Source organism: Salmo salar, chromosome ssa03 (assembly GCF_905237065.1).
Source record: "Salmo salar chromosome ssa03, Ssal_v3.1, whole genome shotgun sequence".
NCBI classification, from domain to species: domain Eukaryota; kingdom Metazoa; phylum Chordata; class Actinopteri; order Salmoniformes; family Salmonidae; genus Salmo; species Salmo salar.
In genome coordinates, this window is record NC_059444.1 from 52,368,665 (window position 1) to 52,383,204 (window position 14,540).

Genomic DNA, 14,540 nt, shown 5'->3' on the forward strand with positions numbered 1-14,540 from the left:
AAGCCGGAACAATGGGCAGCATTGAATTCAACGGACACGGTACTGTGCTGAAAAACCAATTGAAAAATGGTAATCACCGCCAGAGGGCTAAATTTATTTTATTTGTATTTTTTATTTAACCGTTATTTGACTAGGCAAGTCAGTTAAGAACAAATTCTTATTTACAATGACGGCCTACCAAAAGGAAAAAGGGACGGAGGCTAAATTACATAAAAATATATGACAAAACACACATCACGACAAGAGAGACAACACAACACGACATAAAGAGACAACATAGCATGGTAGGCAGTAACAGAATTCTGTTGTAACAGATAGGCCTACATTATTCAGTGTTTATACATCCTTGGCTGAGTACCAGTGGAAAGTTTGGGACAGTCAAGTCAGCAATAGCCTATGTTGCCAGCAACAAGATCATGTTTTGAGTTCATGATCTAGCTAATGATTAGCTCACTGGGGTAAATGAAGATGGGCACCCCATGCTACAGGTTATCATGCTTATTGCTAAATAACACACCTGCCAGATAATATGGACCGATATGGTGTTGGGCTCATTTCTAGAAGGGAAAATTATATTTTAGATCGTGTCAGCATAATTTTATTTTCATTCATTTTGGAGTAATAAAATCAGTCTGAAAAGTCCAAAGTAATTAGCCTCTCTGTTTCCAGGTAGACCAATACAATACTTTTATTCATAATAGAATCTTCAGCCTATTAGGACTGGATATGAATTCCTATACAAGGGATGGGTCCCATTATGTCTGGCGAAAACCAAACACTGCATTCCACAGTAAGAACCTCATACCAACGGTCAAGCATGGTAGTGGTAGTGTGATGGTTTGGGGATGCTTTGCTGCCTCAGGACCTTGATGATTTGCCTTAACAGAAGGAACCATGAAATCTGCTCTGTATCAGAGAACTCTACAGCAGAATGTCAGGCCATCCGTCTGTGAGCTGAAGCTGAAGCGCAGCTAGGTCATGCAGCAAGACAATGATCCAAAACACACAATCAAGTCTACAGTCATGGCCAAAAGTTTTGAGAATGACACAAATATTAATTTCCACCAAGTTTGCTGCTTCAGTGTCTTTAGATATTTTTTGTCAGATGTTACTATGGAATACTGAAGTATAATTACAAGCATTTCATAAGTGTCAAAGGCTTTTATTGACAATTACATGAAGTTGATGCAGAGTCAATATTTGCAGTGTTAACCCTTCTTTTTCAAGACCTCTGTAATCTGCCCTGGCATGCTGTCAATTAACTTCTGGGCCACATCCTGACTGTTTGCAGCCCATTCTTGCATAATCAATGCTTGGAGTTTGTGGGTTTTTGTTTGTCCACCCGCCTCTTGAGGATTGACCACAAGTTCTCAATGGGATTAAGGTCTGGGGAGTTTCCTGGCCATGGACCCAAAATATTGATGTTTTGTTCCCCGAGCCACTTAGTTATCACTTTTGCCTTATGGCAAGGTGCTCCATCATGCTGGAAAAGGCATTGTTCGTCACCAAACTGTTCCTGGATGGTTGGGAGAAGTTGCTCTCGGAGGATGTGTTGGTACCATTCTTTATTCATGGCTGTGTTCTTCAACAAAATTGTGAGTGAGCCCACTCACTTGGCTGAGAAGCAACCCCACACATGAATGGTCTCAGGATGCTTTACTGTTGGCATGACACAGGACTGATGGTAGCGCTCACCTTGTCTTCTCCGGAGAAGCTTTTCTCCAGATGCCCCAAACAATCGGAAAGGGGATTCATCAGAGAAAATGACTTTACCCCAGTCCTCAGCAATCCAATCCCTGTACCTTTTGCAGAATATCAGTCTGTCCCTGATGTTTTTCCTGGAGAGAAGTGGCTTCTTTGCTGCCCTTCTTGACACCAGGCCATCCTCCAAAAGTCTTCGCCTCACTGTGCGTGCAGATGCACTCACACCTGCCTGCTGCCATTCCTGAGCAAGATCTGTACTGGTGGTGCCCAGATCCCACAGCTGAATTAACTTTAGGAGATGGTCCTGGCGCTTGACTTTCTTGGGCGCCCCGAAGCCTTCTTCATAACAATTGAACCGCTCTCCTTGAACTTCTTGATGATCCAATAAATGGTTGATTTAGGTGCAATCTTACTGGCAGCAATATCCTTGCCTGTGAAGCCCTTTTTTGTGCAAAGCAATGATGACGGCACGTGTTTCCTTGCAGGTAACCATGGGTGACAGAGGAAGAACAATGATTCCAAGCACCACCCTCATTTCGAAGCTTCCAGTCTGTTATTCGAACTCAATCAGCATGACAAAGTGATCTCGAGCCTTGTCCTCGTCAACACTCATATCTGTGTTAATGAGAGAATCACTGACATGATGGCAGCTGGTTCTTTTGTGGCAGGGCTGAAATGCAGTGGAAATGTTTATTTGTGATTCAGTTCATTTGCATGGCAAAGAGGGACTTTGCAATGAATTGCAATTCATCTGATCACTCTTCATAACATTCTGGAGTACAGTATATGCAAATTGCCATCATACAATCTGAGGCAGCAGACTTTGTGAAAATTAATATTTGTGTCATTCTCAAAACTTTTGGCCACGACTGTACATGAAAATTGATTTGGAATGGCCTAGTCAAAGTCCAGAACTAATCCCAATTTAGATGTAGTGGCAGGACTTGAAATGAGCAGTTCATGCTTGAAAACCCACAAATTACGCTGAATTAAAGCCGTTCTGAATGCAAGAGTGGGACAAAATTCCTCCACAGCAATGTGAGAGACTGATCAACAACTACAGGAAGCATTTGGTTGCAGTCGTTGCAGCTAAAGGTGGCAATACCAATTATTGAGTGTAAGGGGGCAATAACTTTTTAACACAGGGGAATATGGTGTTGCGTAACTTGGTTAATTAAATAGATAAAATTAAGTATCCATTCTTTTGTTATTTGTAAACTCATGTTCCCTTTATCTAATATTATGTTTTGGTTGAAGATCTGATAACATTCAGTTACAAAAACGTTGAAAAATAGAGAGAATCAGAAAAGGGGAAATACTTTTTTTATATAAACACTGAGTGTATAAAACATTAAGAACAACTTCCTAATATTGAATTGCAAACGCCCCTTTTTCCTTCAGAACAGCCTTCTACAGGGATGCTGGCCCATGTTGACTCCAATGCTTCCCACAGTTGTGTTAAATTGGCTGAATGTCCCTATCGGAGGTGGACCATTCTTGATACACACGGAAAACTATTGAGTGTGAAAAACCAAGGGGTTTGGTGGTGATTTTCTAAACTGTTAGTTAGACCAACAGTTTAAAGAAATATTGGATAATATTGTTATTTGAGTTGTGATTGGGGTATATTGTCCAAATGATCAGGAAAGTTGTTGGTGTATTTTACCTCCAACATTCATCAGAAACAACCATATTACAGTTATTTGTTTAAAAATGCCTTAGTAAGTTACATAGTATATGATACTGCTGTTTTCTCATTCTTCCCTTTTTTTCCTGGTCTCAGCACATTTTCGCCCACTCACCACGGTCAAGTCTGTTTACACAGTCATGAGACCGAGACTCCTTCCACCATTGTCACGGTGATAGCAGAAAAGAATGGCCTTCAGGCCAAAGATGGTGGGTAATTGAAGGCAGTTCACTCAGGCCTTTTACCATTGTATGCTTAAGGGGGGCGGGGTTCTCCATAGACATCAATGCGATAGCGGTCTGCTTAGTCCTTGACTTCCATTGAAACAGAACCATTGAGGGAGTGGAACATCTCGCTTCCTCTTCTGTCTCTGCTTGAAACTCCAGAATGCTGAGTCACAATGACAAGGCAGAAATACAGCCAGGGCAGAGCCTGAGTCATTCCATACTGTAGTAGAACCAACAGGAGGTTATGACAGGAGGACTGGGAAGGAGGGAGAGAAATAGGAATAGAGGAGGAGGGGGAAAGAGTACAGACTAAAAACGCTGTGTCACCCTTCAGAACTTCAAAACAAAGAGTTCTGTAACGGTTAATCATTTACAGTATTACTATCACTTCTGTTTATAACTTTAACAAGAACATTCTTAGTTTTTACAGTAAAATTGTAATGCTAAGAGATGGATAAAAATGTACAGGGTGGGTACCTGGAGGAAAATGGGGGAGGGTCATGCTTTTCAATTTCAGTCAAGAGGAGGGTTCAGAATTTTTTAAATCTAGTTCAGGGGAGGGTCATGTAATTTGTAATTAAAGAAATATCAATATATCTCAGTGTTTTAGAATTTGTTGCTTATTAGGCTATATATCGATGTATGCCCGATTCCACCTGCTTCTCTGCTGGAAATGCAAAATGAAGTGTGCCTATAGGCTATTTAGCGTGGTCTCAATCAAATGATTCATAGCCTATAGGCTATAAAGTGCATGCTCAGAGAAGCACAGAGTAAAGTTATATTTCTAAGATAGCTGCTGGGATCGCGTAAATAAAACTAGACTGCATTACACACTGCAATGGATATTCCAACCCAGAGGCCTGCTCTGCCCTTGCTGATCAAAACCTTTTTTTGTGCTGCCTAACCAATCCTGTGCTGTGTAGGCCTACAGTGCAGTTCAGGAGGAGAGTCAAAGAATTCTTCAGAAAATTCTTTTTTATTAGGCGAGTCCAAAAAATGCAGTATCTTGCACGTAGACTAGCCTATAGCCTATGTTCTGTTCAGTTTGAGAAGGAGAGCATTTGAGGACCGGAGGTCAACTTTGATAGCTTGCTACTACTATAATTGATTTTAAGAAAAACAATATGTTTCTCGCCCATGATGTACCGCCGCTGGAGGTTTTGGACTGTGGGCCGCCGCTGAAGACTGTGGACTGCGGGCCGTCGCTGGAGGGTCCGGAAAGCGGGCCGTCGCTGGAGGTTCCGGACTGCGGCCTGTTTCAGGAGGTTCAAAAAATATAAATATATATGTCCCCCCACATCTAAAACCAAAGTTGCGCCCCTGGTAATAATAGTGGGAGGGAGCAATAGGGAGAGAGGGGGAGGGGGAAAGAGTACAGACTAAAAACACTGTGTCACCCTCCAGAACTTCAATTGAAAGAGTTATGTAATGGTTAACCATTTACAGTATTACTGTTTATAACTTTTTGCGGCTAGTCACATGATGGACCCGGTCGTGACCGTAACAACAAGTTTAAAAAAAATAACAGACAGAGATGAAGAGGTCAAGGCGAGAGCATTTACTCTGCCCAAAATCTGTCCGCGTGAGATAAGGCCATTTATGTGTGGAGGTATTTAACAGAGTGTCAAATTACTTAAGGATTTTGATCGAATAGAAATTTCGTAATGGTTAAGCTTTTCCAAAAGCTTTTCCAAACGCCGACACATATATTATATGTTGATGCACGTTGTATTCCGGCAACTTTGAGAAAAACGCCGTTTAGTTGTGCGTGTTGTTTACACACGTACCTGCCCTCTCATTTGTTACAATCTTGCTTGTCTTCATCCGTTGAACACATGTATTTCCATTGTTTGAGTGGTCACTCGTCTTTCTTGTTAATATAATAAATAATCATTGCTTTAGGTCATGAGGTGTATGAGTGGGCTCGTCGTCAAATGATCCGCCTAGTTCCTATTGAAATTCTAAAGGTGATTGGCTACGCTCTGTGAGGGTGGATTTCACTGACGCGTTCCGTTCGGAACAATAAATAGAGGGAACAAGGCTCCTTCCACTTCACAAGTCTGAGAAGACGCATGAAGAAGTTCTTGCTTCAACAGTGATTGAACGGAACTCCTCTGCCTTCGTCCCGCATTATAGAACATTCCGGATTGATAACGTAACACTTACTTGAACTATAGTAGCAAAATAGTCGGAGGAACTTTATTTTTCTACACTTTATTTTGATATAAAAGAAAATCCGCCAAGATGGAGTCTCAGATCCGCCAGAACTATCACCACGATTGCGAAGCTGCCATCAACCGGATGATCAACATGGAGATGTTTGCCTCCTACACCTACACTTCAATGGTAAGGACTCTACCAAGATGACCGTTTTGTTGCTATGCCTGGGCCTAAATGGCTTTTCTGTAGGCCTAGACAGTTAATAGCCAAGAATCTCATATTTTAGATTTTTTTTTCAAATGAAGCCGGGAATCTATCCTACCTTGGACAGAGCGCGTAACAACTCCTTGACGGGTTACTTGTCAGGTTACCAAGTAGACTACGGACTAGACTGATTCATGCCTTTGTCATCAAGTTTAGTTGCCACAACAAGAACAGAATGCTGTCATGTTTTTATTTCTTCTAAACACACTGTTTTATGTTTATCCACCCAGGCTTTCTATTTCTCCCGTGACGATGTGGCTCTTCCTGGCTTCGCGCATTTCTTCAAGGAGAACAGCGACGAGGAGCGGGAGCACGCCGACAAGCTACTCTCCTTCCAGAACAAGAGAGGTGGACGCATTTTACTCCAGGACATCAAGGTGAGCCCCTGAGCATCTAAAAACCCAGTTAGATTGTAGGCTGATAGAATTGTCTTTACTCCATGGAGGAGAGTGTCAACAGCATTAAGTTGATCTAGAGAACCTGGAGTAGTCCTGAACATACTGCCTCTAACCACTGAACTGAATGAGTGTGAGGGGTGTAAATCTGTTCACTTTATCCTAACCTTAATGTCTGCTAGTAGTCCCTAACACTCCTGTGTTCACTCTGTCCTGTGTAGAAGCCAGAACGTGATGAGTGGGGCAATGGGCTGGAGGCCATGCAGTGTGCTCTGCAGCTGGAGAAGAATGTGAACCAGGCCCTACTGGACCTGCACAAGATTGCCTCTGACAAGGTTGACCCCCATGTAAGTTATGGTGGATCTGCATCTCATGTATATATCACATAGAATACAGGTACTGTCCCAGGAGATGATCAGGTTGTTGTAGCTCTGATAACTAATGACACAAGATTGTGACCTGCTTCACACGCACACAATAGTCCACAGATGCACACTATGCAGCTAATACGTAAGTTTGTAGAAAGGGTGGCAGGTTTTCTAGTGGTTAGAGCGTTGGGCCAGTAATAAATGTTGCTGGATTGAATCGCGGAGCTGACATGGTAAAAATGTTCTGTCCCTGAACATGGCAGTTAACCCACTGTTCCACGTTAGGATCTCATTGTAAATAATTATTTGTTATTAAAGGACTTGCCTATTTAAAAAAACAAACTGCAGACCCCTCATTATCTGCACTTATGTCATTACCACCAGGCTCTCGTGTGTTACTGTATCTATAATAGTCTGTAGTTATTCTCTTGTCTGACCTGTGTTTTCCCTCTTTAGCTGTGTGACTTCCTGGAGACCCATTACCTGAACGAACAGGTGGAGGCCATTAAGAAGCTGGGTGACCACATCACCAACCTCACCAAGATGGATGCTGTCAAAAACAAGATGGCAGAGTACCTGTTTGACAAGCACACCCTGGGAGGCCAGAGCTAAACCACTTCCATCCCCAGGCTACGGCATCCAGCCTCAGACCAGGACTCCTGGCTTCTCTGATAGATCCTACTGGCTTTGCATTTATAGGGAGGGGAGAGTGTTAAACTGGTGCAGTGCAACACAGCTGTAACATTGGTGTTTTTGTTGACAACACTTGTATTTTGGAGGCAAGGCATCTTGTAAAACAATAAAAATAAAGTGTTGACCTGTAGTAATGGATGTTGTAACAGTCTATTCAGGTTCTTTGCTCCGTCTTACTGAGCATCTCAATACCCAGTGATAAATACTGACAATTGTACACCTACTAGTGACTGGGGGTCATAACAATAGTAAATCTTTAACATGAGATTTATGAAGGACATTACCTCTGACCAGTGTCCTCCACTGTATCTTGTAATAGTGCCATGTCAATTAAGGGCCCAACTGTCAACTCTAGGTCCATATGAGTAAAATTGGTAACTACAGTTGATGTAGACCTTTACACTGTGCATCACCAGTTTAGATGGCCTAGAGGTCAATTAAACCCATTAGCCAGCTGTTATGGCGCATTTCTCTGGTGGGAAGTACGGCTCTTACTGACAAATCTTTACTAATGTTTATTTCAGGTGGTAATGCCCATAGTTCCCCTGAAGCGAACTATGAAATGAATACTCATAGTAATGATTCATAAGGGGCTTATTGGAGCTGTTATATAGTTGTAAAGCTACTGGTAATTTACTGAAGACTTTCATTTTGGTTATTGACAGGCAAGTTAATGTTTAAAACAAAAATATTTATAAACAATGTGTCCATATACTACATGAGTTTCTAGTGGATAGACCACTTGGTTAAATGGGAAAATGGTGTAACGTGTTGTCTAATCAGCAGTGGCATTTTCTATAATGGCTACTATTTTATTTTCACAACTGCCAACCAATCAGAATTGACATGGTAAAATAGAGTACATTTTTATGGTATTGACTAAGTTGGTTAACATTTGGGGTGACGTTTCACAGCTTTGTCATTCTATTTGAAAATATATTTAACTTGTCAAAAGGATATGCAGAGGGGCAGAGTTTGGTGATAATCTGACATACCCAAAAAGGCCACTAGATGGCATCTGATTAAATTGCTTATTCCTTAACCAACATTTGTATTTGTTATGGATCCCTATTAGCTGCTGTCAATTCAGCAGTTACTCTTCATGGGGTCCAGCAAAATAAAGGCAGTTCTATACAATAAAACTAACATTACATTAAACAGATTTCACAATATATGAAGGGTTTGCCCTCAGGCCACTACTCTACCACATATCTGCAACACAAAATCGATGTATGTGTGTCTATAGTGTATATGTGTCTCTTCACAGTCCCTATTGTCCCATAAGGTGTATTTTTATCTATTTTTAAATCGTATTTTACTGCTTGCATGAGTTACTTGATGTGAAATATTAGCCAGGTCATGGCTCTCTGTAGTACTGTGCACCTCCCATAGTCTGTTCTGGACTTGGGGACTGTGAAGAGACCTGGTGGCATGTCTTGTGGGGTTTGCATTGGTGTCTGAGTTGTGTGCTAGTAGTTTAAACTGACAGCTCGGTGCATTCAACATGTCAATACTTCTCACAAATACAAGTAGTGATTAAGTAAATCTCTACTTTGAGCCATGAGAGATTGACATTCATAATATTAACGTTAGCTCTCTGTGTACATTTAAGGGTGAGCCGTGCTGCCCAGTTCTGGGCCAATTGTAATTTTCCTAAGTCCCTCTTTGTGGCACCTGACCACACGACTGGACAGTAGTCCAGGTGCGACGAAACTAGGGACTGTACAACCTACCTTGTTGATAGTGTTAAGAAGGCAGAGCAGTGCTTTATCATGGACAGACTTATCCCCATCTTAGCTACTGTTGTATCAATATGTTTTGACCATGACAGAAGTTTATTCTCAACTTGTTACATTTCCACATTATTCATTACAAGGGTTTAGTGTTTTACATTTATTTCCCAAATATAATGCCTTTAACTTATTTATTGCCACCAATTCTGAAACTGACTGCAGCTCTTAAGTGTTGCAGTGATTTCACCTGCTGTGGTAGCTGATGTGTATAGTGTTTCCTGATCTCATGACCTGGTCAGGTTTAACTCTGGGTCCTATTCGTAGGAAGGTTATGTGGATTGGAAATACTCCTGGCCTAAGGTGGATCAAACTCTTTCAAACTACCACAAACCTTGCTCTTACTCATTCTGAATCTGATACCAAAAGAGCTAGAGACAACAACTTCAATGGACAACATACTCTTGTGTTTGATTAACTTCCATAGCAGGGATGAGCGTTATGCAAAGAAAAGTTACAATGTCTTTAAATATATATTTCTCTCTATGCATAATGTTAAGCAATAGACAGACAGGTTTACATTTTATGACATAATACCTATTATTTGTTCATCTAATAACAATGCTCTTCTACAATTATTCATTCTAGAAGATTTATGAAAGGCAGAGTTACAATGAAGACAGTACACGTTGTAATCACTTTTTTTAATGCTCAAGTCATAAAAGCACTAAGCTATTGTTGTCCTGGTCTCCATCTGGTCCACCAGAGGTTTGTTTACTAGGGCTCACTATAGGAACTGATTTCCTGTAAAATCCAATTATTCAATCATTAAATCAACATTTTCTTTGAAAATAATATCCCCTTTTCATGAAGTAGATTTTATTGAATGTCATTCATTCTATTGCACTATTCTAACCAAACGTGCATTACCAGTTCATATCAGTAGGTGTCACTATACACTAGCTAGTCAAAAAAGACTGATGCCATGATAGCTGCCTGTCTCTGTATATGTGAAAGTTCTGGTTGTGTTAGCTAGAATCCATCAATTCATTCTTTCTACATTAGCCATCCATGTGTTATGGTTGGACAAACATGTTTCTTTTTCCTTTTAAAGACAGTGGAATTTGCACGACAAACATTTGTAAATAACCACCAGATGTGGAAATAAAATAATATGCCAACAAACATTACTGGACTAACCTTTTCAGGAACTTCAATATACCTTGGAATCGGTTAGCAGCAGGAGATCGTTTCATCTTTATAAAGTGCCAAACACAATTATTCAGTGAGTCTATTGATAAAAGTCACCTTGTCCGAGAGAGATTCACATGGTTATCAAAACCTCACACCAAGGTAAGCCTACACGTCTCACTTCCGGTTCCTGTGACATGCATTGAAACATGGCTTTATTTTGATAAATATCTATGAATTAACAGACTTATTTTCAAATCATTTTCAACATCACATTCAGGTGTGGGACGTTTCTAACAAGGAACAATAGCAGGTCTATTTTGCTCCAGCAGCTGGCATATTCTGTCCATTCACAATTAATCTGTGGGAGCATGGCGGCTCTCAACACCCGACAACTGAAAGAGGTGATTGTTAGTGAGGAAATTATCCCCGACCAACCCTGTCTGTCTCCAGAAAATAGTACCAGTCAAAAGTTTGGACACAGCTACTCATTCAAGGGTTTTTCTTAATGTTACATTGTAGAATAATAGTGAAGACATCAAAACTATGAAATAACACATATGGAATCATGTACTAACCAAAAAGTGTTAAACAAATCAAAATATATTTTATTTTTGAGATTCTTCAAAGTAGCCACCCTTTGCCTTGATTACAGCTTTGCACACTCTTGGCATTTGTGCATTAAGGTAGGGGTGGTATACAGAATATAGCCCTATGTGGTAAAAGACCAAGTCTATATTATGGCAAGAGCAGCCCAAAAAGCAGAGAAACGACAGTCCATCATTACTTTAAGACATGATGGTCAGTCAACAACCCAACCTCAACCCAAAAAACAGATAAAGCAACACCTCACGGCACAACGCCTCTCACTTATCTGACCTAGATAGTTTGTGTGTATGCATTGATATGTATAATTTTAATGATAGGTTTATTTGAACAGTGAGAGACAGAATAACAACAAAAAAATCCAGAAAAACGTATGTCAAAAATGTTATAAATTTATTTGCATTTTAATGAGGGAAATAAGTATTTGACCCCCTCTCAATCAGAAAGATTTCTGGCTCCCAGGTGTCTTTTATACAGGTAACGAGCTGAGATTAGGAGCACACTCTTAAAGGGAGTGCTCCTAATCTCAGTTTGTTACCTGTATAAAAAAGACACCTGTCCACAGAAGCAATCAATCAATCAGATTCCAAACACTCCACCATGGCCAAGATCAAAGAGCTCTCCAAGGATGTCAGGGACAAGATTGTAGACCTATACAAGGCTGGAATGGGCTACAAGACCATCGCCAAGCAGCTTGGTGAGAAGGTGACAACAGTTGGTGCGATTATTTGCAAATGGAAGAAACACAAAAGAACTGTCAATCTCCCTTGGCCTGGGGCTCCATGCAAGATCTCACCTCGTGGAGTTGCAATGATCATAAGAACGGTGAGGAATCAGCCAAGAACTATACGGGAGGATCTTGTCAATGATCTCAAGGCAGCTGGGACCATAGTCACCAAGAAAACAATTGGTAACACACTACGGCGTGAAGCACTGAAATCCTGCAGCGCCCGCAAGGTCCCCCTGCTCAAGAAAACACATATACATGCCCGTCTGAAGTTTGCCAATGAACATCTGATGATGATTCAGAGGACAATTGGGTGAAAGTGTTGTGGTCAGATGAGACCAAAATGGAGCTCTTTGGCACCAACTCAACTCGCCGTGTTTGGAGGAGGAGGAATGCTGCCTATGACCCCAAAAACATGGGCCATGTACCATCAAATTTTGGGTGAGAACCTCCTTCCCTCAGCCAGGGCATTGAAAATGGGTCGTGGATGGTTATACCAGCATGACAATGACCCAAAACACACGGCCAAGGCAACAAAGGAGAGGCTCAAGAAGAAGCACATTAAGGTCCTGGAGTGGCCGAGCCAGTCTCCAGACCTTAATCCCATAGAAAATTTGTGGAGGGAGCTGAAGGTTCGAGTTGCCAAACGTCAGCCTCGAAACCTTAATGACTTGGAGAAGATCTGCAAAGAGGAGTGGGGCAAAATCCCTCCTGAGACGTGTGCAAACCTGGTGGCCAACTACAAGAAACGTCTGACCTCTGTGATTGCCAACAATGGTTTTGCCACCAAGTACTAAGTAATGTTTTGCAGAGGGGTCAAATACTTATTTCCCTCATTAAAGTGCAAATCATTTTATAACATTGTTGACATGCGTTTTTCTGGATTTTTTGTTGTTGTTATTCTGTCTCTCACTGTTCAAATAAACCTACCATTAAAATTATAGACTGATCATTTCTTTGTCAGTGGGCAAACATACAAAATCAGCAGGGGATCAATCACTTTTTTCCCTCACTGTATATGCTGCAATAGTCTATGTGCGGGGGTGCTTGTGTAATTATCCTGTCTTATCTGTATGCTCCAATCCCCCAGAGGACCTGAGCCCTATGACCATGCCTCAGAACTACCTGGCCTGAAGACTCCCCAGTCCACCTGGTTGTGCTTCTGCTCCAGTTTCTGCTGTTCTGCCTGCAGCTATGTCCTGTTCACCTGACATGTTACCTTATCCCGGGACCTGTTGTTTCGTTTCTCCTCTGTCTCTATCGACCTCTCAACCTTTGAATGCTCAGCTATGACAAGCCAACTGACATTTACTCCTGAGGTGCTGACCTGTTGCGTCCTCTATAACCACTGTGATTATTAATTGCACCTGCTGGTCACCTATGAACGTCTGAACATCTTAAAGAACCATCTGGTCTTAATGGCCATATACAGTGCATTCAGAAAGTATTCAAACCCCTTGACTTTTTACACATTTTGTGACTTTAAAGCCTTATTCTAAAACTGCTTAATTGTTTTTTCCCCCTCATCAGTATACACACAATACCCCATAATGGCACAGCAAAAACAGGTTTTCAGACATTTTTGCAAATCTATATGAAAATAAATAAATACGGAAATATCACATTTACATAAGTATTCAGACCCTTTACTCAGAACTTTGTTGAAGAACCTTTGGCAGTGATTACAGCATGGAGTGTTCTTGGGTATGACACTACAAGCTTGGCACACCTGTATTTGGGGTGTTTCTCCCATTCTTCTCTGCAGATCCTCTCAAGCTCTGTCAGGTTGGATGGGGAGCGTTGCTACACAGCTATTTTCAGTTATCTCCAGAGATGTTCGATCGGGTTCATGTCCGGGCTCTGGCTGGGCCACTCAAGGACATTCAGAAACTTGTCCCGAAGCCACTCCTGCGTTGTCTTGGCTGTGTGCTTAGGGTCGTTGTCCTGTTGGAAGGTGCACCTTCGCCCCCAGTCTGAGGTCCTGAATGCTCTGGAGCAGGTTTTCATCAAGGATCCTTCTGTACTTTTCTTTGTTCATCTTTCCCTCGATCCTTAGTAGTCTCCCAGTCCCTGCCGCTGAAAAACATTCCCACAGCATGATGCTGCCATCACCATGATTCACCGTAGGGATGGTGCCAGGTTTCCTCCAGACGTGACACCCTGCATTCAGGCCAAAGAGATCAGTCTTGGTTTCATCAGACCAGAGAATCTTATTTCTCATGGTCTAAGTGTCACGCCTTGATCTGTTTCACCTGTTCTTCTGATTATCTCCACCCCCTCCAGGTGTCAATAATTTTCTCCAGTGTATTTATCCCTGTGTTTCCTGTCTCTCTGTGCCAGTTCGTAATGTCAAGTCAACCAGCGTGTTTTTCCCGTGCCCCTTCTTTTCTTATCTCTCTTTTGCCAGTCCTCCTGGTTTTGACCCTTGCCTGCCCTGACTCTGAACCTGCCTGACCTGACCTGACCTCGAGCCTGCCTGCCACTCTGTACCTCCTGGACTCTGACCTTGTTATGATCTTTTTGCCTGTCCACGACCATTCTCTTGCCTGCCCCTTGGATACTAATAAATATCAGAGACTCAAACCAACTGCCTCCCGTGTCTGCATCTGGGACTCGCCCTGTGCTCTTATACTAAGAGTCCTTTAGGTGCCTTTTGGCAAACTCCAAATGGGCTGTCATGTGCCTTTTACTGAGAAGTGGCTTCTGTCTGGCCACTCTACCATAAAGGCCTGATTGGAGCTGCAGAGATGGTTGTCCTTCTGGAAGGTTCTCCCATCTCTACAGAGGA

At 41.8% G+C, this 14,540-nt stretch overlaps 1 protein-coding gene and 1 long non-coding RNA gene across 2 annotated transcripts; one reads left to right on the forward strand and one right to left on the reverse strand.

Moving 5' to 3' along the window:
* Window positions 1-4,575: 4,575 nt before the first annotated feature.
* Window positions 4,576-5,539, reverse strand: LOC106600769 (uncharacterized). The gene is made up of 2 exons (XR_001327896.2): window positions 5,406-5,539; window positions 4,576-4,871 (listed from the first exon to the last, which is right to left on the reverse strand). It is a non-coding gene; the product is annotated as an uncharacterized lncRNA (long non-coding RNA).
* A 93-nt stretch (window positions 5,540-5,632) lies between these two features.
* On the forward strand, window positions 5,633-7,628 carry LOC106600766 (ferritin, middle subunit-like). The gene is made up of 4 exons (XM_014192383.2): window positions 5,633-5,964; window positions 6,273-6,419; window positions 6,659-6,784; window positions 7,262-7,628. Exons 1-4 carry the CDS (start codon window positions 5,863-5,865, stop codon window positions 7,415-7,417), a joined length of 531 nt encoding a protein of 176 aa, XP_014047858.1. The 5' UTR covers window positions 5,633-5,862; the 3' UTR covers window positions 7,418-7,628.
* Window positions 7,629-14,540: the final 6,912 nt, after the last annotated feature.